This window comes from Fusarium vanettenii (genome assembly GCF_000151355.1).
Source record: "Fusarium vanettenii 77-13-4 chromosome 11 genomic scaffold NECHAsca_48_chr11_4_0, whole genome shotgun sequence".
NCBI lineage: Eukaryota > Fungi > Ascomycota > Sordariomycetes > Hypocreales > Nectriaceae > Fusarium > Fusarium vanettenii.
In genome coordinates this window covers 73812-96452 of record NW_003315840.1, presented here as the reverse complement: position 1 = coordinate 96452, position 22641 = coordinate 73812, and the positions used below count along the sequence as shown (strand labels likewise).

The following is a 22641-nucleotide window of genomic DNA, read 5'->3' as shown; positions in this document are numbered from 1 at the left end:
GCACAATTTTGTTCTTTTTTACTGTAGTCGATGTTCTCTTTTAGAGGCGTGTTGTCGTGATAATGGCTGCCCAACCGACTGAACCTTGGTTCTACCCTCATTTTCCACTACTACGCCCACCCCATCATTTTATACCTTGACTTGGCTACAGGTTTGCCTTGACATCTCCACGAACAACTTGATCAATGGCCTTGGCCACTCTCTCAATGTTCTCCTTGTTAAGTCCTGAAATATTGATTCGACCGCTCGATGGGAGGTAGATGTGGTGGCGATCGATCAACGTTTTGCACTGCGCAGGCGTAAGGTCGAGGAATCTATGACGTGTTAGAACCTTCTAAATTGTGGACCGAGTTCTATAATTACGAGAAGAGTCCGGTTTCCTTCAGGATGTGCTCCCAATTTCCTGGGGTCTGGTGTACTGGGTCAGTTTTTGTTCTAAACCGCCTATCTCGCTACATACCTTCAAGTCTTGTGTCAAGTAACTGTGCAACTTCTTTCGCAAGCTCTTCAATCGCTGGCTCATTTCGGATAGCTCAGTTGTCCTATCAGGAAGTGGCAGTCAGCACAAGGCTCAGACGGGTTATCATTTTGTAGAGGGGCGCTCACCATGCTTCAGTACGCTGATCAGATCCAAGCACAATGTCGACCAACCGACTTCCATAGGCTGGCGAAGAGGAGAACTCCCATCGTATTAGGCATCGGAGACGATCGTGGACGTCGGATGCTGTCTTTGCGTCTGCACAGACTGCGTGGAGAACTCCACATCGCTCGCCATACAGTGCAAAGTTCTTGGAGAAGGATTGGCAGACAAACATGTCGACGTTGGACTTTGCAAACAAACGCACAGCATAAGCATCTTCATCCATGCCATCACCCAGGCCTTGGTAGGCGATGTCTAGGAAGATGAAGTGTCTGTTCTCTTCGAGGACCGAGGCAAGTTCGTTCCATTGTGCCTTTGTAGGATCGGTGCCCGTGGGGTTGTGGCAGCAGCCTTGGAGAATAAAGACGCTTCGTGGGGGAGCAGTTCGGGCAGCTTGGATGATAGAGCTGAAGTCGATGGTTCGGTTCTTGGGATCGTAGTAGGAATACTCGGTGACTTGCATCCCAACCAGCTCGAACATGGGCTTGTAGTTACCCCAGGCTGGGACGCCGACAAAGACCTGGGGGAGAGGTGAGACGGATTGACTAAGGGCCAAAGCAGCAATGTGATTCGCTCCCGTGCCGGATATTGTCTGCACGGATGCGATCTGGGTCTGTCAGTGGTTGATGGGGTGATGACAGGTTGGCTGGTACATACTTGACCCGACTTTAGCTTTTGGCAATCTTTCCCGAACAAGAGAGCCGCAGCCTTCTCCAGAAATTGGGCATTGCCGGTAGTCAGCTCATACTGGGTATCTGTTAGATACGCGAAGCTAACAAGGGTCGAGACTCAAGACTCACATCATGGCCTGGATCGTTCTGTGCCAGTGCTAGCTTGGCCTAAGGTCGAACGACTTGGTCAGCTCCCGTGAAACCTTGTAGATAGCAAAAGTCTAACTTGTTTAACCGAGTCCAGCTCACTGTAGAGACCTGCTTCATTCCGGTAGATGCCGACACCGAGATCTGCCTTGTCTGGGGATACGTCCTCGTCGGCCTTCTTTTTGAGAATGAACATTGGGTCCACAGGACCCCTCTGAAATGACTTGAACATGTCTGAAGAGCGATAAAGAAGATGGCTTGATGAGAAACACCTGGTCTGCTGGAGCAAGCACCTGGAAGGGAGGGTAGTGGCAAGGTGGCGGACACCACGACCAAGCCCCCGGACAATGAGTGGCATGATTAAGTATGAAATTGATAAGTTGAGAACGATGGAGTAATTTCCACTTGACCGTTTCCCTCGCCGAGGCTTTATCTGAAGACACCGAGATGGCCGAGTTGGTGGTTCAAGTGCTCGGCGAGCCTCACCGAGGGGATTCTGGACGCTAGTTCGGGGACCCTCTCCGAGGTTGCGTATTCCCTCGATAACATAAATAATTGAGTTGAATTGGCGAGTGAGATTGTAAAAAGTAGAGTCATGTAAAAGCAAGAAAGAGAAGCAATGAGTATGCTCGCCTGTCAGAACACCCTCAGGACAAGGTTCGCTGCAGGGCAGCTTTGCAAGGTATGTTTGCCAATTGCCTATACAGGCAACTAGCCTAATCACAAGTAGCCGGTGGCATCTATCGTTATCGCGGCAAACACATCGACTGTCCAATTTGCTTACGATTACAGGCCTTTGGTGTGAGACTGGTCACGAACCCACAAGTCGTCCAATTAGCCAAGAATGCAGGTTTCGATAGTCTCTTTATCGACCTGGAGCACTCGAGTCTTTCGGTAGACGATGCGAGCAAGCTGAGCTGCGCTGGACTTTCACTTGGGGTTACACCCTTTGTCCGTGTACCGCATCAATGCGGTAATGGGCTCATTCAGAAGGTGTTGGATGGAGGTGCCATGGGTGTTATCTTCCCTCATGTGCAAAGCGCCGGTATGTGGCCAATCTTGGACCCGAAGTCGACTGTTGCTAACACATCTGTGTTCTAGAGGAAGCCAAAGCGGCTGTAGCCATCTCAAAATACCCGCCGATGGGCTGCCGGTCAATGACAGGACAGCTACCCGTCTTCTCTCTCAAGACTTTCCCCCAGCAACAAGTCATCCGCGAGAGCAACACATCAGCATCTACAGTCTTCGTCATGATAGAAAACGAGACAGCCATCGAAAAGATCGACGAGATCGCTTCCGTGGAAGGAGTAGATGTTCTCCTCATCGGCTCCAACGACCTGGCCATCGAGCTAGGCGTGCCAGGAGAGTTCCGCAGCGACAGATTCAAGGGAGCACTGAGACAAGTGAGCGCAGCCTGTAAGAAGCACGGCAAAGTCATGGGTCTTGCTGGAATCTACGACCAGCCTGATATCCATGACTGGGCCATTCACTCTCTGGGTGTGCGGTTCATGCTTTGCCAGCAAGATTCTGGGTTGATCGCTGGTGGAGCAACAAAGTGTTTGGCGGCAGTTGCAAATGTCGAGAATGCTCATGTGACAAACCGGGATAGTAAGCTAGCTTAGGTAGCGACCCGATAAAGACATAATTCTCCACGAGTATTCATTCTCGGGGCATCGTGACTTGGCTTGGTGACTGTCTCAGAACATGCCTCCTTATCCACCTGTTTAAGCGGTGATCATCAAACGTGGCGACTGACGGCAGTTTGTTGTGTGCTGTAATCCTTTCTGCTTGCTCAAGAGTGTCAAATGCCACCTTATCATTGCGGAACCGGCACCTTGGTTAGCGAACTACCATGACGCCCCCTCCTAGCAACCACGAACAGGAGAGGACAGCGCCCAAGCCTCGGCGCGCAGCGTGAGTTACGATAATTACATGTTTAGAACTACTCATGTGCTAATACCTTGGCGTAGCTGTGTCGCGTGCCGGGAACGCAAAGTCCGCTGTTCCGGATCGCAACCATGTAGCAACTGTGTGCGCCGCGAATCAGAATGCTTCTTTGAACATGAGAGGAAGATTGTTGTCTCGGAACGGTGAGTAAATTTTGCCGTAGGCCGAGCATAGGACACGCGTTGAACGGATCAAGATACCTTAATGCATTAAAACGCAAGGCCGAAGATGACCAGCTCGGCCCCGACTCGACACGGGCAAACCGTCGACTGACGCCATCGGAGAATCATGAAGCGCAAGGTTATTCAACCTACGATACCGGCAATGAGTTCTTTCTAACATGTCACAGTCACCACACGAGAAGATGACAATGATCAACCCGAGATCTCCAACGACCACTTGAAAGGCCTGAGAAACCCTTTAGTCACGAATTCTCCCAGTTTCATGACTGATAATCAAGGCAAAAGACGTGAGTTGAGTCACACATAATTCCACGCAAAGATGGCTAATCGAGGCTAATAGGCTTCTTGGGCCCATCGTCAACATGGGCATATAGCCGACATGCCATGAACATGATCCAGGCACACCTCGGTGAACACTCCTCCCCGGATGTTCCGATGAACGTCGACGGCACTGCTTTCCCATTGGATACGGCTTCATTGAAGGATCATTCCAGTTTGACCACCTTGGACAATTTGCCTTCGTTTGACTATGCTATTTACTTGACCAACACTGTCAAGTTCCACATCACTCAAACTTACCATTTGTTTGAGGAATCCAACTTTAATCGGACTCGACATGTCATCTATAGCCAGGACCCTCCGCCGATAGGGTCTAATCGACTTGAGTACATACAGTACTTCGTCGTCATGGCCCTTGGCAAGGCGTTGTTGGGGCGCGCTGGATCTAGTGCACAACCACCGGGCAACGAATACTTCTTACAAGCCATAAAACTGTTTCCAGATATAACAGGTCTTTGTCAAGATCCAATTCTGTCTGTTGAGATCTGCTGCGGTCTGGCTCTATACCTTCAGTCGATCGACCATCGGAACAGCGCCTACCTCTATGTAAGGCCCTCCCTGAATCCTCCGGGTGGCGGGCTAACGCTCTATAGCTTGGACTGGCTCTACGTGTCTCTCTAAGTCAAGGTCTACACCGTGATCTAACAGGGGGCTATCTTGACCCTACCGAGGAGACAAGGCATCGCAGTGCCTGGTGGACCTTGTACATCCTAGACCGAAAATTTGCATCACTCATGGGCGCCCCGAGTTCGATAAACGATGGAGACATTTCAGTTCTCCTACCCGAAGGGCCTCACGCAACCCAAAAATCCAAAGTTGTCGATATGCATGTCAAGCTCTCACGGCTCATGGCTAAAGTCATCAACAGTGAGCAGTCACCTCCCTTGCTCGGCCTTGACTGACCAGGCCCATGTAGCTGTTTATGCAACTGATGATCGGCTTGGCTCATCTTTTCTTCGAAACACACAGGCTATTCTTCGTGAGTTGGCCAAGCTCGGAGATGATTTGGCTGCATCCCCCGAGCTAAAGCCAGGGAACTCCAGTCCCGTTGGTCGAGTTTCGGCAACACTTAATCTTTGCTATCATCAGGTATGCACAAGATTGCCTTGCGATAGCACAAGGGACTTACGGGTTATTAGTGCATTCTGCTGGCTACACGTCCCCTTCTGATCTGTCTCCTTCGTGACAGACTACAAGATAAGACGGCTGGTGGTAGTCCCGATCGACATACTGTTGAACCCATCACGGCTCTTCTGAAAACGTCGAGTGAGTCTGCGAGCAAGTCATTACGCATATTGGCTGCATTGCAATCGCATGACCTGCTAGGTGGGTATTCCCCCTCACCTTATGCGCTTCAATAGTATCAGGCTTACGCGGGGATACGTACAGAAATATTTCTCCCCTTTGACCTCGAGCAGATATTCTCTTCAGGTTTCATCATTACACTCATCTCGGCCATACACCCATTCCCGAATGCCGTCGACGAAGCCGGCTTTGACAAGTCCCTAAACCTACTCGATACGCTCATCGCCAATGGCAATATCCCGGCACGCTTCCGTCGTGAGGAGCTTGTTCGTCTACACGAGATGCTGCTCCTTGTCAGTCAGCAAGAAACAGCCCCAGAAGACGTAGGAGGCGACGATTTAGATCCTTCGCATGCCATGCCTCATAGCATGTCGCCGAATCAGATACTGTCCATTGCCAACTTGTTGGATTCTTATCCAGATCTAGATAGCATCGTGGGCGTAGGAACTGAGGGGTGGTTGTGGGAAACAGACGCTGCAGCAGTTCGGCATTTGGAACCTCAGGCGGGCCAAGATATCCCAGATATCACCAGTCCCCAGACCGAAATATCCCAATGATTAAGCAAAATACTCGTATTATAGCAACAGAATAGGGATGACATTGTGGAACAATTCTTTATAAGTAGTTGTGCATATTAAAGGCTCTCGTTTCCTTCGTTAGTTGCTGGAGGAATTGTGTACCTGTTGATGATGCCCCCGTCTTGAAGCTCGATAACGCACTGACGTTCTACATCATTCCCTTCCTCAGTGCCATTGCTACTTTCGGGTCCTTGACCTCTCCTCTTCAGGTCGATAGCGTCGATAGTTGCATTGACACCGTGAAAGAAGCGAGACATCTCGCGGAGCTTCTGACTGAGAAAATCGACGTCTGCAAGATCGACCACGGTGATGAAATCACCAGTTCCTTCGATGTCGAACACGATGCCTTCCAGCAAGGTGGACGCTGCGACAAAGATGCTATATGCCAAGAAAGGAGTCGCCGTGTACCCTTTGCTGTCGATGGCTTCAGCAATCGACAGAGTCTGCAGTATCTTTTGGCAAGCAACCTGAGCAGATCTCTTGCTCCTCTCACGCGCAGGGAGTGATTGATATCTTCTGGTTGACAAGAGCGCGACAAAGGTGTAGAAGTAGAGGTGTAGCATCAAAAAGAGGCCGGCATGTCCATCACTCGAAGACTTCCCGTAGGTATCCGCGCTGAAGAGAAGACTAGCGTCGAGCTGCTTGCGGCATTCTGCCAAGTTCTTCTCAAGCTTGTCGATTTCTTCAAGGGGACAGGAAGATTCGGCGCCTTTGTTCAAGTTAAAGAGCTCGACAGCTTCAGAAAAAATGTACATGGAACGTGCCACTGCAGGGAAAATCGCGTGGCACATCTTGTGAGAACCGTCAAAGTCGAGGTACACTGGTTTCATATCGTCCGAGGTCGGAAGCGGCACCTCAATCTCGGCGCGTCTGATGGTGGGTGGACGTCCCATAAGCAAGGAGACGCTGACGTCCAAGGTGAAGACGGACCAAAACATGACGAGTCTTGACTTTTGTTGATGAAGAGTTGACTGTTCGTCAGTAGGGACACGAATCCCCTGCGGACTAGGTGGAGCGTGATCATAGAAAGCTGCTTGAGGATCGGGATCGGTCGTGTCGGAGCGATGAAGGCCGAGATCCTGTGCCATGCGGATGGCCATGCCTGAGAACATCCACAAACCTCCTTCGCCACTATTGCTGCCGAATTCGGCCCAGGAAAGGACGATAAGCCCAGCAACCACGTCAGGTGCAGGGACCGCCAAGAGACACATGAGTTGTTCCTTGGCGGCCTTGAGGAACTGCGCCCCTCTCCACCACTCGTGAACTGGCTCTAAATCGCCATCTGTCGTCGACTGGAACATCTCGGCCGGGCAAAAGCGAGCCGTCAGGGCTAAGATAGAACTAATGAGGAACTTGGATGCCTGCTTCGAGTGAACGTGGCTTGCAAGGATTTGTTTGTTGAGAAACGGAAAATGGCCGCCAAAGGTCTGAAAGAAGATATCGAGGGCCCGATATACAGCGTCGAAAGGTAGCCCGTAGAAGCAATCTTGCATCATATCAGATTGACGGCCTGAGGAAGTGGCGGAAGATGGTGTCTGTTGCGTGCTGGTCGACATATCTCCTTCGCCTAGGTCTTCTAATAGTGGCCTTGAGCTACTATCAGAACGGGGTCCTACGGCGACGGAGAGTCTTTTCAAGCCCGGAGCCACCGCGGTTGGGCCGTATCGTCGGAATATACGAAGACGAATTTGTTTCGTTCGCCCCTTTGCGGTGGGTGTGGCAATTGAGGCCGAATCGTGATTGCTTGGTAAAGTGACGGCGTCGAGGTCCAGAAGATAGTCTTCAACAGCGGGCCACACTGGCGACATGGCCATGGTATCTAGACCTTGATTGTCGAGATCTAAGATTCCTGCTTGGTGCCACGGCATCAGAGAGTGACCGCGGTCGAACGAATTTGCAGGATCTTCAAGTCCAAACAAACTTAGAGGATCGCTTTCAAGGTCCGGCAAGCACCTCGTCCTGACAAGCTGATCCGAGGGCCCCGTCTCTGCATCCACCTGTACTAGCAAATGGTCTGTCGGGGATCTGCTAGCTTGAGCTGGATGCGCTTCAGTGCTTCTGCCAACCTGCTTGTGTCCAACATGAAGTTTGCGTCGCTTCCGCCCGTCTGTCACATCCCAGATACATTCCATGTTGGCTTGTCTACAGGCACGACAGGACCTTTCGCTAGAGTTGTCGCCAAGATCACATTTCACCTTTCGCGCCCGGCACATGCGGCAGGCCTTGGCCGAGAGACGACCCCGTCGATTGGAACGGATGAGCTGAGGGAAATCGTGGGCTGTACTGACGCGAAAAGTCGCCGTCATTGGTACATCGCCGCTATCGTCGGGCTGCATTTTGACCGCAAGATCTTAACGTATGGAAGGATATGAAAGTTGAAGCTGACACCTCAGATCGTGAGGTCACAGTTGGGCGGCCATGGTGGTGAAAGAAGCGAGTTAGGTAGAGTGCGAGTGGGACGGAAGTGGCTGGTGTAAAATTATCCTTAAAAAGACTACCCTGTAGCTGAGAATGACATATCATGCGTTTTGCCTAACTTATTACCCAGTCTTTAACCACCGTCCTTTTTATTCGAGGCTCTCGAACTTATGCCACATTCTTTATACTTTGTTCCTCACAAGGAGCATCTCAACCACTACCTTTCCATTCGTATTTCGCAAGATCTTCAGCGACTGCAGATCCTGCAAGATCCAGTCGGGGGCCGATGGCGCAATCTGCTCATACGTATGGCTAGTGAGCAAGCCGATAACCTTGCAACCAGCTGCCTTGCCAGCCGCAATGCCCGCGGGGCTATCTTCAATGACAAGCATATCGAAGCGTTCGTCAACCATGCCGAGTCTTTCACGTCCCAGGACGTAAGCAGCAGGATCCGGCTTGCCGTTCTCCACAGACTCTGCCGTGACGAGGAGTTCTTGCGCCATCGGCAGTGGTAGCTTCCGCGTTTCTCGCCATTGTTGTACGAGTGGTAGCGTGCTCGACGTCACAAGAGCCCAGGGTACAGAATGGGTGGCGAGAGCGGAAAGGAAGTCGACAGCACCTGGAATTTCCTTGGCCAGGTGACCGTGATTGACCGGAATCACGCTTTCAATGGACCTTACGACTAAAAGCAATCAGCCAAGTATATGGGGGTTTGAGGCAATGACGACGACTTACAATCCCAGTTAGCGAAACTTGGCGCCACGAGTTGCAACACATCAAGGCTGCGACGACCATGCGACATCTCGAGGATGACTCTTGTGTCGACGTTAATTTTCTTCCCTACACTAAAAGATATCAGCGTCCCAAATGCTCTATCTTAGCTCTTAAAGCAATGGATCACTCACTCTGCCCAATGCTTGACGACCGCTTCCGTTGAGTCGATGAGGGTCCCGTCCAGGTCGACGAGGAGTCCGTCGAAAATGGCCTCCGTTCTTCGATATTCTCCAGCTTGATGTTCGTTCATCTCGTTTATTGTGTATAAAACAAGTCGTGGTACGGGGCAGGAATGAAAAGCATATTTCTTCAAGGTGTTGAGCTTCATCGACACTTTACCCCTTTGGGATCTCCGAGCTATCTATGGATCTTGCGATGAGGCACAGTCCAACACCGCTTTACAGTCAACTCGGAGATGTCGGAATTACTAATTTGGGTGACTTCAATGACATGTTTATAATGGTCTTGAGAGGGATGGAGTCTTCTAAAACGGGCTATCTAGACTATCATTCATGGTCGTGGACTCGTGGTGAAGCGACAAACCGTGCTACCTTTTTGGCCCCGATAAACTCTCTAGAAAACCAAACTTGTAGACTTGAATCCTTGCCGTTACTAGTGGTAAATCGCGCGAGCTCGAATCTTGTCCTTGTTCTTCGCGTTTTGGTGATGATCTCGGGCCAGCTCCTTCGATGCTAACAGGCTTCGGAGATCCGGACTTGCCTTTTTGGGACTCCGAGATTCGTCAGGCCGACTCGGATCAGCCAGCCCGAAACTACCCAAGCCCCGAGGATCGATTTTTGCCCGAGTTCACTATCGGCGGGCAAGAGTGCATGATTCTGTATGGTTTGCTCATCACAGATGGCCACTTATTTGCCATTATTGGGGTAATGTGTATGCTATAGGCTAATGCTATGACACTTCAGATACCGGCAACCTTCCGCCCTGTCTATATGATATGGTCAAGCTACCTCTACATAGACCCGGCGTAAAGCAAAGTGGGTTGTGTCAAAGCGCAAAGGCGTTCAAGATAATCATGGCCGAGTGGGTGAAAGTGCAGAGCTTCATGGCATCTGACGCCGACAGCCTCACTATTTAACCTGCGACAAGATGACTACAAAAGCAGCGCTCAGGACCGAACCGAGAAACATGTGGTATGCCAGAAGGATAATCGTATCTCAACCCACATCTTTGACCCAAAACAACGCTTAATGTGAGGTCTATCCCGCTCACCCCGGAAATCACTGACCTTTCTCAGACTCCATCCCACAACATGGCTGATTGCTCAACCTGCAACGGAAGCGCAATGGTGACTGTGAACTGCAACGGTTGCGGGACTTCCGGAAAGTTGCGACAGCAGTGTGGCTCCTGCAATGGTGGTGACTGCGCTGAGTGTGGTGGGACTAGAACCGTGATGATTACATGCTGGAATTGTCATGGGACGGGAGTTTTTCGAGTGTCTTGCGAAGCTTGCCATGGGACGGGCTCTGTTTGATGGAATAGAGTCTCAATATTTCTGATGCGCATATCTCTTGTCTCTCATCTCGACCCGGAGATCTACATACTCCCATCTCCTTGGGGCCAACAGTCAATTAGTGGGGGAAACACCACGTTTTCAGAGTCTCCCATCATCAGAGGCAGGTCATCAAAGAACTGCGTAAAGCTAGAAAGCGGAATTTCACTTCTGTCATATGTACCAAGTACTGCAAGACGGTCAGATCCGGATCTTTGCCATCATATGTTGAGTTCTTACCCTCGCTCGCCCGAGGCCGAGGCTCCTCTGGCTTTCCAAGAACGACTCTCAGAGCCATGACTACTTTGTTTGCTTCTCTGGAAAAGTCGTTTGCGCGGCTCCAGATATTGAGGCTCAATTCTAGCAGCCTCCGTACTTCGGTCAAATCTTCAGGCGACAGTTTGTCCTTGCGATGCTGAACAAGAAAGCACGCGGCGCTGGCCGCTAAAAAGTAGCCATTGTTCATGAAACAAGAGTCGGGAATACCAGTAGGCCGGGTCGCATCCGAGACCTCTGACTCCTCAGCCATGAGGTGCTGCAGTCGTAGGATCTCCAAGGCCGCCTCTATGACGATACTCCAGGACTGGTCGCTGTCATTCGGATTCTTGGATGTACCGAGAAACTTCCAGTTTATGAGGATTCTAGCTCTCTGGTAGTGCATGTAAAAGTTGATTCGCTGTCCGAGTGAACAAGATGTCATCAGCTCGGGTTCGCTCTACTTTGAGGAATAAATGCACTTCTTACCTGAGATACGACGCTCGGGGGATCCAGCAGTGACTCAGACATGGAACGGAACTGGCAAGGACTAGGAAGGTTTGAATATGTCGTGTCTAGTTTTCCATTTGATGCCAGAACGTCCTCGTGGGAGAGTGCGTGAGGACTAGAGACCATGTCTGACACAACGCCCATACAGACGGCGATGTGAAACTTGGCGATGATCACGGTACTCGAGGTAAGCTCATCGATAGGCCTCGCCGGCGGCAGCTCAGTGGAGGTGGCGTCAAAGTCACTGTTCTGTAGGTTTCTAGGTGGCGTGGTGTCGCTGAGCGAGTGCTTGATGTTACTTGGAAGGCCCATTTGAGTTGCGAAGCCTGTGTCGAGCGAGTATACCATAGCCCACATCCGGCGTCTCATCTCACCTTGGTATGGGGATAAGGACTTGAAGTGCTTGGGATCTCTATGGTAGCCCATGCGAATGGCTACCCGAACCCTTTTTAGCAGCTTTCTTAGCTAGCTGTCGGACGGAGACGTACCTATTTGAACAAGATTACCCATCAAGAGCCAGACTCTAATGTTGGAGTCCTTGTTCAGGTTGTTCTCGATAACGATGTAGTGAATAAGGGTCTCCATGATGTCCGGCCCTCCTTTGGCAAACTGAACTTGTATAAGGCACTGGACAACCTTTTCCCTGTATATTAGTATCTTTTGCATCACTGTCTGTTGCGAGGGACAAGCAATGGTTTCTTGAGCCCTTGAGAGGCAGCTCTCCTGGCTCTGAACTTGGGTAGTGAGACAGAAGATGCCGTAAAGGAGGCCAAACCAGGAGACAGCAGCCGCGCCAGGATCTTCCCAGAATGTGTTGTACTTGACCATCACTGTTAGCGATTAGCAGACACTTAAGGGTATAGGTGAAGACTTGCCCTCTTCAAGAACTCTGTTGGGTGTATCACAGCTGTGCGGATAAAGGGTCAGCAGGTATGCGTGAGTGGCTTCATCTGTTTTGCGTACATCGATATTCCTGAGCCCTAAAGTAGAATGCTACCAATGCGTCAGATTCCCTCCTTGGCGGTAATGCACCCAGGAGCTCTTGTTTGGTGACGCGTCTACACCCTTCAAAGAGGAGGACAGTATGGTCGACGGGCAATGAGCCATCTTCAAGCGTAGTCCCTACCTGGGCCGTATCCTCAGTCTCTGCCACACCGCTCAAAACTGTTGTCCAGTGAGTCGAATTTTTGAAGCCGGTTCCAGACTCGGTCAAGTGCAGGTCCGTGGACTCTGGCGATGGAACCGAAGCCGAACTGCTAGGTGTCGCAAGCCCGCCTAGCCCGCTAGCAGATGGACTGATATTATAGGTAGCAGGGGAAACAATATGTGGGTGTCTAGACGTAGAAGATGGCGATGGGGAATCGGTGTAAGCGCACGTAGACTCGAGACGTCGTTTCTACAAGGTATTGCACCGTAAGCGTCAACATCCCCCGTCGTTCTCATCCTTGGGATAACTCACTATACAATGAGAACAAGGCCTTTGGCGGTCACACTTTCGCCTGCTCGCTGCGTCAGCACCGGGGATGTGTCTGCGGAGGAGGCGGCCCTAACGCACTTTCGCTGGCGGCAGGAATTGCATGATAGCTGCGGCTTCTCCCGGCGGCGACCTGGATGCGGGCGGAGTAGAACTGGGGATCCGTCAGGGAGTCCCATTGTGTGTAGGGTCCGCTGGAGATTGATGAGCGAACAATGAAAGACTTGGGAATGTGAAGAGGGAAGAGAGACTCCTACTCTCCGAATCATCCGCCGCAACTTTGCTATCTCCGCCGTCAGCACCAATCACGGCCCGCTTGACCCTCCGCACCACCCGCCCATCGTCCGCTCCTCTCAAGTCTCGATTCATAGGGGCTACGTATATAAATGAATTAATTGCAGGTGGTGAAAGGGAATCAGAACACCATCGCATCTGCAATTACTTGTTTCCTTCTTGTTGTCTCCTACTCAGTGTCCCATCTTTTCACCTGTGTCTTGACAATGGCTGAAGCAGATAACACCACTCCCTCCATGCATGACCCGAAAAACACACCTCCAGATTCTAGTCTCGGTGGCGAGACAGAAAGAGACACCGAAGACCCTCGAGGCTCAGTTCCCGATGGACCCCCCGATGGCGGTGCTGCTGCATGGCTGGTTGTCCTGGGAGCCTGGTGCTGCTCCTTTTCCAGCCCAGGCTGGATCAACAGTCCGTAGCCTCTCGATTTTAATCACCATATTTAGTGTGAGCTCGGCTAATGGGCCCGATCTTCTACTAGGTGTGGGCAGCTTCCAGCAGTATTACGAGGTTGGACCTCTGAAGAACTACTCCAGCAGTACTATTGCTTGGATTCCATCCCTCCAAATCTTTTTCCTGTTCGCCTTAGGACCTATTGTCGGCATTTTATTCGACAAGCATGGACCGAGACCTCTCATCGTTGGTGGAACACTTCTTCACGTCTTTGGACTGATGATGGCGTCGTTGGCCAAGACGTACTATCAGTTCATCTTGTCCCAAGGAGTCTGCAGTGCTATCGGTGTTGCATGCATATACTCGCCTGGCAAGTCGAACTTATTCGTTCTTTCATCTCCTTCATGCTAACTGATTCCGTGCGATGCAGCGCTTGCCTGTATGACCACCTGGTTCTCCAAGAGGCGTGGGGCAGCTATGGGTATCATGGCAACAGGTTCATCAGTCGGCGGCGTCATCTTCCCCATAATGATCAGCCGCATGATCAAGAGCACCGGATACCCTTGGGCGATGAGAACTGCCGCCTTTCTCATTCTCGGTTTGCAAATCATTGCGATCATCACGGTCCGTCCGAGAACGAAGCCAGTGCCCAAAAAGATGCCCGCCGGCCGTTATGCTGCACCCTTCACAGAGATCCCGTTTGTCATGCTACTATTGGGAATATTTGTGTTGACTTATGGAATATTCATCCCCATCGATTATTTAGCTGTTCAGGCCTTCCAGGAGGCGCACGTATCGGAGGAAATGGCTCAGTACTTGGTGTCCATCTTCAACGCCGCAAGGTGGGTTGACATTCCACTATGTTGCTACGATCCTCAGAAAATGCTAACAACTATAAAAAGCCTTTTCGGTCGTCTTGTCTCCGGCTACGGCGCTGATATAATCGGAAGATGGAACATGTTCATCATCGCTTGTGCACTGTCTGGAATCTCCGAGTTCGCTGTCTGGATCCCCGCCAAACACTCCTCTATCGCCATTGGTTTCGCCATCATGTTTGGTTTTGCTTCAGGAGCCTTCATAGGCCTTTCCGGTGCCCTCCCCATCTCAGTTTCCCCTCCAGCCGAGATTGGCTACCGGCTCGGGGTCCTCCTTCTTGCCATTTCTATCCCAGCCCTCACAATGGCGCCCATTGGTGGTGCAATCCTTCAAAATTCGAGTAACGGCTGGCTGGACGTCAAAATCTTTGGAGGCGTCATGTGCCTCGCGGGATCAACAATCACACTCGTCTCGAGGTTGCTATACACCGACAAGAAACTTCTGAAGGTGTTTTAAGGGCAACCTTGTCATGGCTATGCCCGCAAGACAGCACAGGCCTCACATTCTTATAGAGTTCCATGGGCACAAAATTTGCATATAACTGGTTCGACTCAAGGGAAGTTATAGATGTAGCATAGCTATGTACATGCTCAATATTTGCCTATAAATACTAGCATCAATCCACCAGACACCATTTCTGGCTCTGATTTCGTTTTCACATCAATCGTGGCATTCATGCAACGGCACCTTAAGCCTTGGGCTCCGCCCACTGATAAGAAAAGGCCTGAACCTTTCCAAAGTTGGGTGTGCCGTCAGCATTGGCAGTCAGGGGCTGAACCATGGCATATCGCGAATCATCGCACGCGCCGTTCTTGTTGGAAGTCGCATGAAAAGTGATCCAAGTATCCTTGCCATCGGGACTTCTGAAGAAGCTGTTGTGTCCAGTTCCGTAGCTTCCGTTACCGCTCTTGAGAACGCAGCCGTTGGACTTCTTCCAGGCAGCGGCCTTGGCAGGATCAGTCTTGCCATCCCACTCCAGCAGAGCAACGCAGTAGTCGGGGGTCCAGCAGTAGTTGGCAGAGTAAGCGATGTAGGTCTTGCCGCCAAAGTAGAGCGCGTTCTGGCCCTCTTGCACAGGGACTTCGGACTGCTCCCAAGATTGATCAGGCTGAGAGATGATGCTGAGGTCTCCAACAGACATGTAGTTGGAGCCAAGCTTTCGCACGCAGGTCGACTGGTGCTGGACTCCGGTCATGCAGGAGTAGACAAAGTAGTTACCCCAGCCGTTGAAGCGGAGGATGGTACCGTCAATGCCCCAGTCGTTGGTGAGCTGGGCACCGTACGACCACGAATCCCATGGAGAAGCTCCACCTGCATATTGATCAGTGCATGTTCATGACTTTGTGGCAAACAACTTACCCTTGAGGACGTGCGATCGCTGGCCCGTCAGGTTGTCACCAGCCAATCCGGCAGTGTAGTAGAGATACCACTTTCCATCAAAGTAGTGAATCTCGGGAGCCCACACGTTGCAGCAACGCGAGGCATTGCTGTCCGTGTAGATGACCTTGGGAGTGGCTGTCTTCAGACCCTCAATGGTCTTTGCGCGAGACAGCTGAAGGTTGGTCCACTCGGTAGAGATGAGGTAGTAGTAACCGTCAAAATAGGTAACCTGAGGATCACCACCGCCCGGGTTGCGGATGGGGTTGGTAAAGGCCTGGGCCGAACCAAACAGCCCGAGGGCCAGGGTGAAGAGATTCCAAGAGACCATTGTGCAGATGATACTAAAACAAACCGTCTACCTCAAGTTTCATGTCAGATTCCCGGCTGTCTTTATACACTTGTCCAACGCGGCTGAGCTAGCTGGTGGTCACCGCTCAAGCATAATGCTCACGAGATGCACAAACACGAGCTCCAACACTACTGGAGGATTTATTCCACCTCAACGGACGACTTAAGCTTCTCCCACTAGCACCAGTCCGACTTCTCCATCAGGCTAATGGGCCGAAACGGAAGTTTCACGTGGGGCCCCGGTTGAGTTTGTTCACTCTATCCCATGCGGCCCAATAAAAAGCGACAGGGCCTTGTAGGTCCTGACCAATTTCCAGGGTTACATCTTGTCCAAGAGCATGGAACTCGGGATGCAAACCTCCGAAGTACATAAGGGTGCATAGGATGATATATGGATGCGCCCCAATAAAAATGTCACGCGATTGAAGTCAAGGACCGGCTTTTGATGGAGTGAAGAACTAAGGGCGCAAATTGCATGTATGGACGGAAAATGGCCTTGCCGTGAGGGGTAGAGAGGCTGGATCGTGCTGATCACTTGGGGATGACGTTACTGGGGAATCAAGCATTTATGCCAAGAATTATCCAGTCACCGGGGCATCGGGGAGCGGTGTGAATGGACCGGATAGAGCTGGACTGAAGAAGAAAGTGGCTGGGTAACTAACATGCCTGATTCGCTGAATAAACCTTTGCTAGTCTCTTCAAGTTGCTATTTGTTTTTAGACTGTATTCTGTGGCATTGCTTTGCCAACGACCTGTGTGAAAGACCATTATGGTCTTTGTACTGTGCGGACTCTAGGTCCCATTAGGAAAAGAAGACCCTAATCAGCCAGAGAGAAGAAGAACCGAAAGGGAAAGCGAAAAACTTTGTTAAAGGTTTGGACTCACGTCTCTTTCCCGGGACCGGGAACTTACTCAAAGCGAGCTGCATAGTCCTTTGTTCTCCGCCATTCAGGAAGTGGACCAGTGCCTACCAACCTCTCAGGACGCTGATTGAGACTTGGGACAAAAAGATAATCTGCACTGGCCGAGGGCAAAAAAGAAACAGATGATCGGAGATGAGGGACAAGGGATTTGAACCCTTAACCTTCAGGAAATCCCAGTGCACTGGAATCTGACTATGAGGGGAGTTAGTTGAGTGATTTATGAGATGGATCACTTGAAGTGACTTACCGCGCTACCGTTGCGCCAGCCCCCCTTCGATGACTACCTTGTCGTCGAGAGCGATTAAGAGCAGGGGGTTCCATCAATAGGCAAAAGATGCAAAAAAGAAAGAGTTGTAAGGAGATGAGGGACAAGGGATTTGAACCCTTAACCTTCAGGAGATTCCGGTGTACTGGAATCTGACTAATGAGGGAATTAGCGACATGTTGGATGAGATGGATCACTTGAAGTGACTTACCGCGCTACCGTTGCGCCAGCCCCCCTTGGGTTGGTTGCACTGGGCCTTCAGTTGTCGATTCATGAGTCGAGGGAATTTTGGTTGCGGAGACAGTGTGGGTTCAGCCGGCGGTGAAGTGGCATCATCGTGGATGCGGTTCCTTGTCGAAGTTTGAAACGGCTAGTTGTGTGTGCTGCCCATTGGGTTTAAGAACTTATCTTGGATATTTATTTAGAGAGTCATCGTATTGGTTAGTGAGTTCTTTTCGAGACTGGAGGTCCTTTTTACGCTGCCAGAACTTATTGTGTGGAAAACTCTATGGAATTTGCTTCCCTCTAGGGTAGTTATGTAACTTAGGTAGGAAAATGTTCCAAATCTCTCATTTTTCTTCTCCACGGTCTTGACGCGTTCCGTATTACCGCCCCACCAAACCTCTTTACGCGTCCACTACCTCCTCCCCTGTAGAACCTTACCTGCTCTCTCTTCAAGCTGGCCAAAAGAACCTAGACAACTCAAAAGCGCCCCCACTGAAGGTTCAAGGCTGGACTGAAGATGATTGATTGGCTATTCTAGAAATTGGCACAAACGCCATCTGAAGTGCAGCCCATAGACAACTCAGTCCTAATTGATCTAAGCCTCGGTGGCTATGTGGAGGGCCGCAGTGGTATCAAACTCTCCGCCTCGTATTAGACAGCGTCTTTGTGGGAAGTTCTTGGCGGTCGATGGAAACATGGGGAAAGATGAACTCGAGATCTATGTTTTCACTCCGCTTTACCTACCTACATGAGGCTGTTTTTTTGTCAAGAGTTTCATAAGGATTTTACTAACCTAGTAATCTAACAAATGCGCTACTAAGAATCCTAAAACGACGATATGATTAAAGAAAGAAGTATATGAAACAATTACTGTAATCTATAAAAGGTTTCTCCTTTTAAGGATAATCGAGACGAGACTTATTGATGCACATTCTACTAATAAGAAATTCCGAGAGAGCAACTTTATCTCGGTTGTGGGTACGTGGCAGTGCATGCTGTGTAACTGCAATTTCCAGAGCCTGCTTCCGGGTTTCTTCTCAGCTCTGCCGTATCAAGGGTTGAATTGTTTGTGGCTGAATTTGTAAGACTGAGGCCCCCAAAGACGCGCCCTCACAGCCTGACAGCCTGCTGTACCCCTCTTTGCTCGCCGACCGTACACCTAACGTTACATCACCATCACCAACACCTCCACAATCGATAGCACACAAAAGGACCAACGCTTCGAAACCAGAGGAGTTGAAAGGTAACATGATGGAAGAATCCGACTCTAATATCTGGGACTCACGTTTCGACGATGGCACCGTCACGATACCTGTCGTGGCAGCCGGGTCTGTATCCAGAGCTAGCACTGAAGCGGGCGACCTCTTGCGGGATGTCATGATGATTGTTAGAAACGGACTACCCCATGTCGCCCACGAGTTCCTGAGATTCGACAGTCATCTGGGCCAGGGAACCAGCTTCGAAGTCAGCAAGGAGATCTACAGCAATCCGATCGGAGAGCAGCCTCACTTTGTCGCGGTGAAACGTCTCGTCATGAGGCATGAGACCGACGCCCTAGAGGAGTCTGCGAGGGAGTTGAGGGCAGAGTCTAGACGACTGGTAAACGTCAAAAGAGAGGTGCGCGTGCTCACCCACCCCAAGCTCCGAGCCCACCCTTGCCTCGTGTATGCTATCGGCTGGGGGTGGACTCCCAACACGGGTGGTAGCAAGAGGCCTTACTTGGTGATGAGCTACTCTATGAATGGCACTCTGAGCCATTTTGCCCAACACAGGAGCCTCAACCTCATCGAGAGACGGTTGCTCGCTCTTGATGTGGCCATGGGCATCCGCGCACTCCACGATTGCAACATCGTCCATGGAGATGTCAAGCCGGACAATGTCCTCGTCTATGACTACAGTACAAGGCTTGAGGAGCATGAGCGCCACTACCAGGCAAAGCTTGCCGACTTTGGGTCTGCCTTGTTCCAAGAGGATCCAAGTCACGAACAAGCCACTTATCTCGGTACCCCAAAGTACAACGCTCCCGAGATCCGTGGCTTGCAGAAAGACCAAGATGAGGATAAGCATGATGGCTTGATTCCTCTTTTCCAACGGTTCAAAGCTGCAGATTGCTACTCGTTTAGTCTTTTGCTCTGGGAAACCGTCAACCGTGGTAAATCCTTTACCGAGACAGAGAATCCCCTCGAAGAACTTGAAGACATGTTTTGGGACAAAGAAAACGCAATCTTGGAGAAGGCGACGAGTTTCTTCAACGGCTGGAAAACTACCTTTGAGGCGCTTGACAAGAAGGAATCTGAGTCGAGGATTGGAGTGTTCCCTTCGAATCCAACTCGCTTGGAGATGCAGGGGATGTTGAATGAGCGCCGTGCTCATCTTGATCCCATTGATGCACCGCCAGATGAAGAGTCACTTGAAGTCTTGAAGAACACCGTCTCGCTATGCCTACAGGATAGCATATGGAACCGAGGCAACATGCACCAGATCGTTGAGGCTCTTGCCAAGGGAGTCAGGTAACGTCACTCTTCTTAATTAGGGACTGACATGAAAATACTAACGTACTTTAAAAATAGCGACCTTCTTCCTCCAGGCGGAAGCACAACCCTGAAGGTTTTGCCTCGACCTCAAGAGGTCAATGGTTCCAGCCCATTCCTTAAACCCGGTTACGAGAAGATCAGGAGCATAACCCCCGACGAGGGCCCATACGCTCGGCTCCTCCGCCTGGAAAAAACGTCTGAACATCTCCGGGTGGTGCCAATAGATGCTCCCGCAGACCCTTCCCTGCAAGTTGCCAGGTTACCGCCAGTAAAGCGTGTAGGAACGTTGGTCTTAACACCCCAGACCCATTGCTATGGGCCAGAAGACATGTTTAGTGTGAGTATATCACGTCAGGCCTGCAAACACAGCGGATATTAATGATGGCTTAGGCATCTCTTAACAGGCAGCCGCCTTGGGAAAATCAGTGCGCAGCATTTGAGTTTCTACAGCACGCCATCAAGACTGAGCAAGACGACGAAAGGAGAGCACAGGCTTACTTGCAATTGGCCATCATGTACCTGATTGGATACGGAGTTGCCGACGACACTTCGAAAGCGCTGCAGCACCTTGAACTCGCCAGTGAGCACAACGAGGTTGCCAGAGTGATCCTCGGGAGAGTTCGCGCGGCCCTGGAGCCTGATGAAGACCAAGAACATGACGCCGACGAGGGACCAGCCCATATCACCTACAGGAACCCAGACATGTTCCTCGATGGCGCCCTGGAGAGAAGTGACAAAGCAGATGAGAAGTTCTTGACCCTCGGCCCTATCAAGATCCAGTCCTTCGAGATCTTCTCCAGATTGGTCAAAAAAGGGAAGAAGTATGAGCCACCCGAGCTATCCGACGCATTCACAGACGCTTGCAGGGATGGCCACTTGGACGCAGCAATGCTCCTTGCTCAGCACTGTACAGACATCTACACCATCGACACGGAGAAACCCAACCCGTTCCATTGGCTGATCATGTTTAGCCAAGAGGATGCTATCAAGGTGCTTGAGACAGTTGCATCATCACAGACGAAAGAGACGGAGAAGAAATTTCACTTGAACTCCATACGCTCTCTGTTGAACGCGGAACATGATATGACGGTGTTGCTTCCCCACCGCTGTCTCGAGCTTCGAGGCACACCCCTGCATTGGGCAATCATGGCAGGCTACAAGGACCTTGTGGAGGCATATCTCCGTCTTGGAGCTGATGTCAACAAGAGAACAAATTCACGAACAACCCAACATCAGGATGGCTACCGAGAACACCATCCCAGTTTCAGTCCACTCGATGTTGCAGCAGCCTGCCACTTTCCGGAGATTGTCAAGCTGCTCCTCGATCACGGAAGTGAGGTCTCTGGTGGAGACTTCCACTGGTCTTTTTCGCCTTTCCACATGCTTGGTTATCACACATTCCCCTTTGCGAGGTATATGAGTCATGGCAAGCATAACCGGGCTGCTCTACGGGAGGCCATCAAAGTCCTCCGTGATGCGGGCGTGGATATCAATGGACTCGACTCCGAGGGCGAGACACCGCTCTTAGTTGCGGTGAAGAACATGGATCTTGAGCCATACATCCTCGAGGAGTTACTTTCAGCCGGAGCCACGACTGGAAGTATGGACGACGGTAAAGAAGGCAATATTGTCACCTCGGCTGTCATGTGCTGTGGACATCGACGATTCTCGGCCTGGAAGATCCCCCTGCTTCTACCGCTAGTCCGAGACATCAACTCCTTCAGGTCAGGCCCGAGAAGTCTGACAGCCCTACAATACTGTGCTTTCTTCGATGCAGCCCGGGCTGCCGAGGAGTTACTTTGTTGGCCACAAACCAACATTGATGCATTGAATGCCTCTGGTGATATGACAGCCTTCTCTCTAGCCGGACAAAGAGGGTCTCTGGAGGTGCTGGCCCTGTTGGTTGAGAATGGCGCCGACATCGAGAAAGGAGATGCAATGGCTAGTGCCATCTGCTTTGGAAATATCGAGGCAGTCAAGATACTCCTCGACGCTGGGGCTAGCAATCACTTCACCTTGACCACTGATTCCGAGATGACGATCCTGAAGTATGCGGTCTGCAGAGGTTCCGAAAGACCATCCTACGTCAGGAAATGCCTCGCGCTCTGCCCCCAGCTCCGCGAGAAAGACATTATAGATGAACAAGACGATAGTGGTTGGACTGCCCTGCATAAAACCACATATTTCGGCGACGTTGACGGTGTCAAGGCCCTTCTCAATGCCGGTGCGGACCCGACAAAGATCTCCGCTGTCGACGAGACACCTCTTGACCTGGCAACCTTGACACTACGGGAGTTCACAGATCCTGAGTCACGAGAGTTTATCCGACAAAATCATCCGCGCATCCGAAGAGATATTCACGCGTTGGATGGAGCAGCATATGACTACCATGACAGGGCCAAACGGATCGAGATGGGCATGGTGGACCGCCTTGATGAAGTGGTTGAGCTACTCCGAGAAGCGGAACTCAAACAGAAAGCGGGAGGATCCGTTTCACGACCGAAGCGAAAGATTGTTAGGGAGCCCAGGGTGGGACCGTTTGTAGACCCAGAGATGCCGGACTGGTCGCGAGATGAGTTCCTAGACCTGCTCTATGCCGATACAAAAAATGTCGAGTAGTTTTAAGAGGTAGGTAGATGTTATGTCTAAACGC

At 50.9% G+C, this 22641-nt stretch overlaps 9 protein-coding genes across 9 annotated transcripts; 4 read left to right on the top strand and 5 right to left on the bottom strand.

Annotated features, from left to right (window-relative positions):
• Positions 1-359: 359 nt before the first annotated feature.
• NECHADRAFT_52357 (uncharacterized protein) lies at positions 360-1690 on the bottom strand (the record flags this gene model as incomplete). Its single annotated transcript, XM_003041248.1, has 6 exons — positions 360-410; positions 461-542; positions 607-1247; positions 1298-1387; positions 1441-1479; positions 1538-1690. 6 exons carry the CDS (start codon positions 1688-1690, stop codon positions 360-362), a joined length of 1056 nt encoding a protein of 351 aa, XP_003041294.1.
• Positions 1691-2083: 393 nt separating this feature from the next.
• Positions 2084-3080, top strand: NECHADRAFT_52346 (uncharacterized protein; the record flags this gene model as incomplete). The annotated part of the gene is made up of 3 exons (XM_003041283.1): positions 2084-2140; positions 2251-2503; positions 2560-3080. The coding sequence occupies 3 exons, from the start codon at positions 2084-2086 to the stop codon at positions 3078-3080; spliced, it is 831 nt and encodes a 276-aa protein (XP_003041329.1).
• An 846-nt stretch (positions 3081-3926) lies between these two features.
• On the top strand, positions 3927-5788 carry NECHADRAFT_52360 (uncharacterized protein; the record flags this gene model as incomplete). Its single annotated transcript, XM_003041282.1, has 5 exons — positions 3927-4403; positions 4520-4793; positions 4843-5015; positions 5066-5252; positions 5316-5788. Coding segments are annotated over 5 exons (1584 nt in total), but the record flags the coding sequence as incomplete, so codon positions are not given.
• A 77-nt stretch (positions 5789-5865) lies between these two features.
• NECHADRAFT_86813 (uncharacterized protein) lies at positions 5866-8145 on the bottom strand (the record flags this gene model as incomplete). Its single annotated transcript, XM_003041247.1, has 1 exon — positions 5866-8145. One exon carries the CDS (start codon positions 8143-8145, stop codon positions 5866-5868), a length of 2280 nt encoding a protein of 759 aa, XP_003041293.1.
• Positions 8146-8409: 264 nt separating this feature from the next.
• On the bottom strand, positions 8410-9251 carry NECHADRAFT_52350 (uncharacterized protein; the record flags this gene model as incomplete). The annotated part of the gene is made up of 3 exons (XM_003041246.1): positions 8410-8909; positions 8963-9072; positions 9133-9251. The coding sequence occupies 3 exons, from the start codon at positions 9249-9251 to the stop codon at positions 8410-8412; spliced, it is 729 nt and encodes a 242-aa protein (XP_003041292.1).
• A 1001-nt stretch (positions 9252-10252) lies between these two features.
• NECHADRAFT_86811 (uncharacterized protein) lies at positions 10253-12929 on the bottom strand (the record flags this gene model as incomplete). Its single annotated transcript, XM_003041245.1, has 7 exons — positions 10253-10401; positions 10564-10701; positions 10752-11187; positions 11256-11710; positions 11765-12106; positions 12240-12571; positions 12736-12929. 7 exons carry the CDS (start codon positions 12927-12929, stop codon positions 10253-10255), a joined length of 2046 nt encoding a protein of 681 aa, XP_003041291.1.
• A 321-nt stretch (positions 12930-13250) lies between these two features.
• On the top strand, positions 13251-14769 carry NECHADRAFT_86810 (uncharacterized protein; the record flags this gene model as incomplete). The annotated part of the gene is made up of 4 exons (XM_003041281.1): positions 13251-13455; positions 13526-13783; positions 13868-14279; positions 14340-14769. 4 exons carry the CDS (start codon positions 13251-13253, stop codon positions 14767-14769), a joined length of 1305 nt encoding a protein of 434 aa, XP_003041327.1.
• A 232-nt stretch (positions 14770-15001) lies between these two features.
• NECHADRAFT_52351 (uncharacterized protein) lies at positions 15002-16021 on the bottom strand (the record flags this gene model as incomplete). The annotated part of the gene is made up of 2 exons (XM_003041244.1): positions 15002-15624; positions 15673-16021. The coding sequence occupies 2 exons, from the start codon at positions 16019-16021 to the stop codon at positions 15002-15004; spliced, it is 972 nt and encodes a 323-aa protein (XP_003041290.1).
• Positions 16022-18702: 2681 nt separating this feature from the next.
• On the top strand, positions 18703-22607 carry NECHADRAFT_52370 (uncharacterized protein; the record flags this gene model as incomplete). The annotated part of the gene is made up of 3 exons (XM_003041280.1): positions 18703-19964; positions 20025-20325; positions 20379-22607. The coding sequence occupies 3 exons, from the start codon at positions 18703-18705 to the stop codon at positions 22605-22607; spliced, it is 3792 nt and encodes a 1263-aa protein (XP_003041326.1).
• Between the last annotated feature and the right edge of the window lie 34 nt (positions 22608-22641).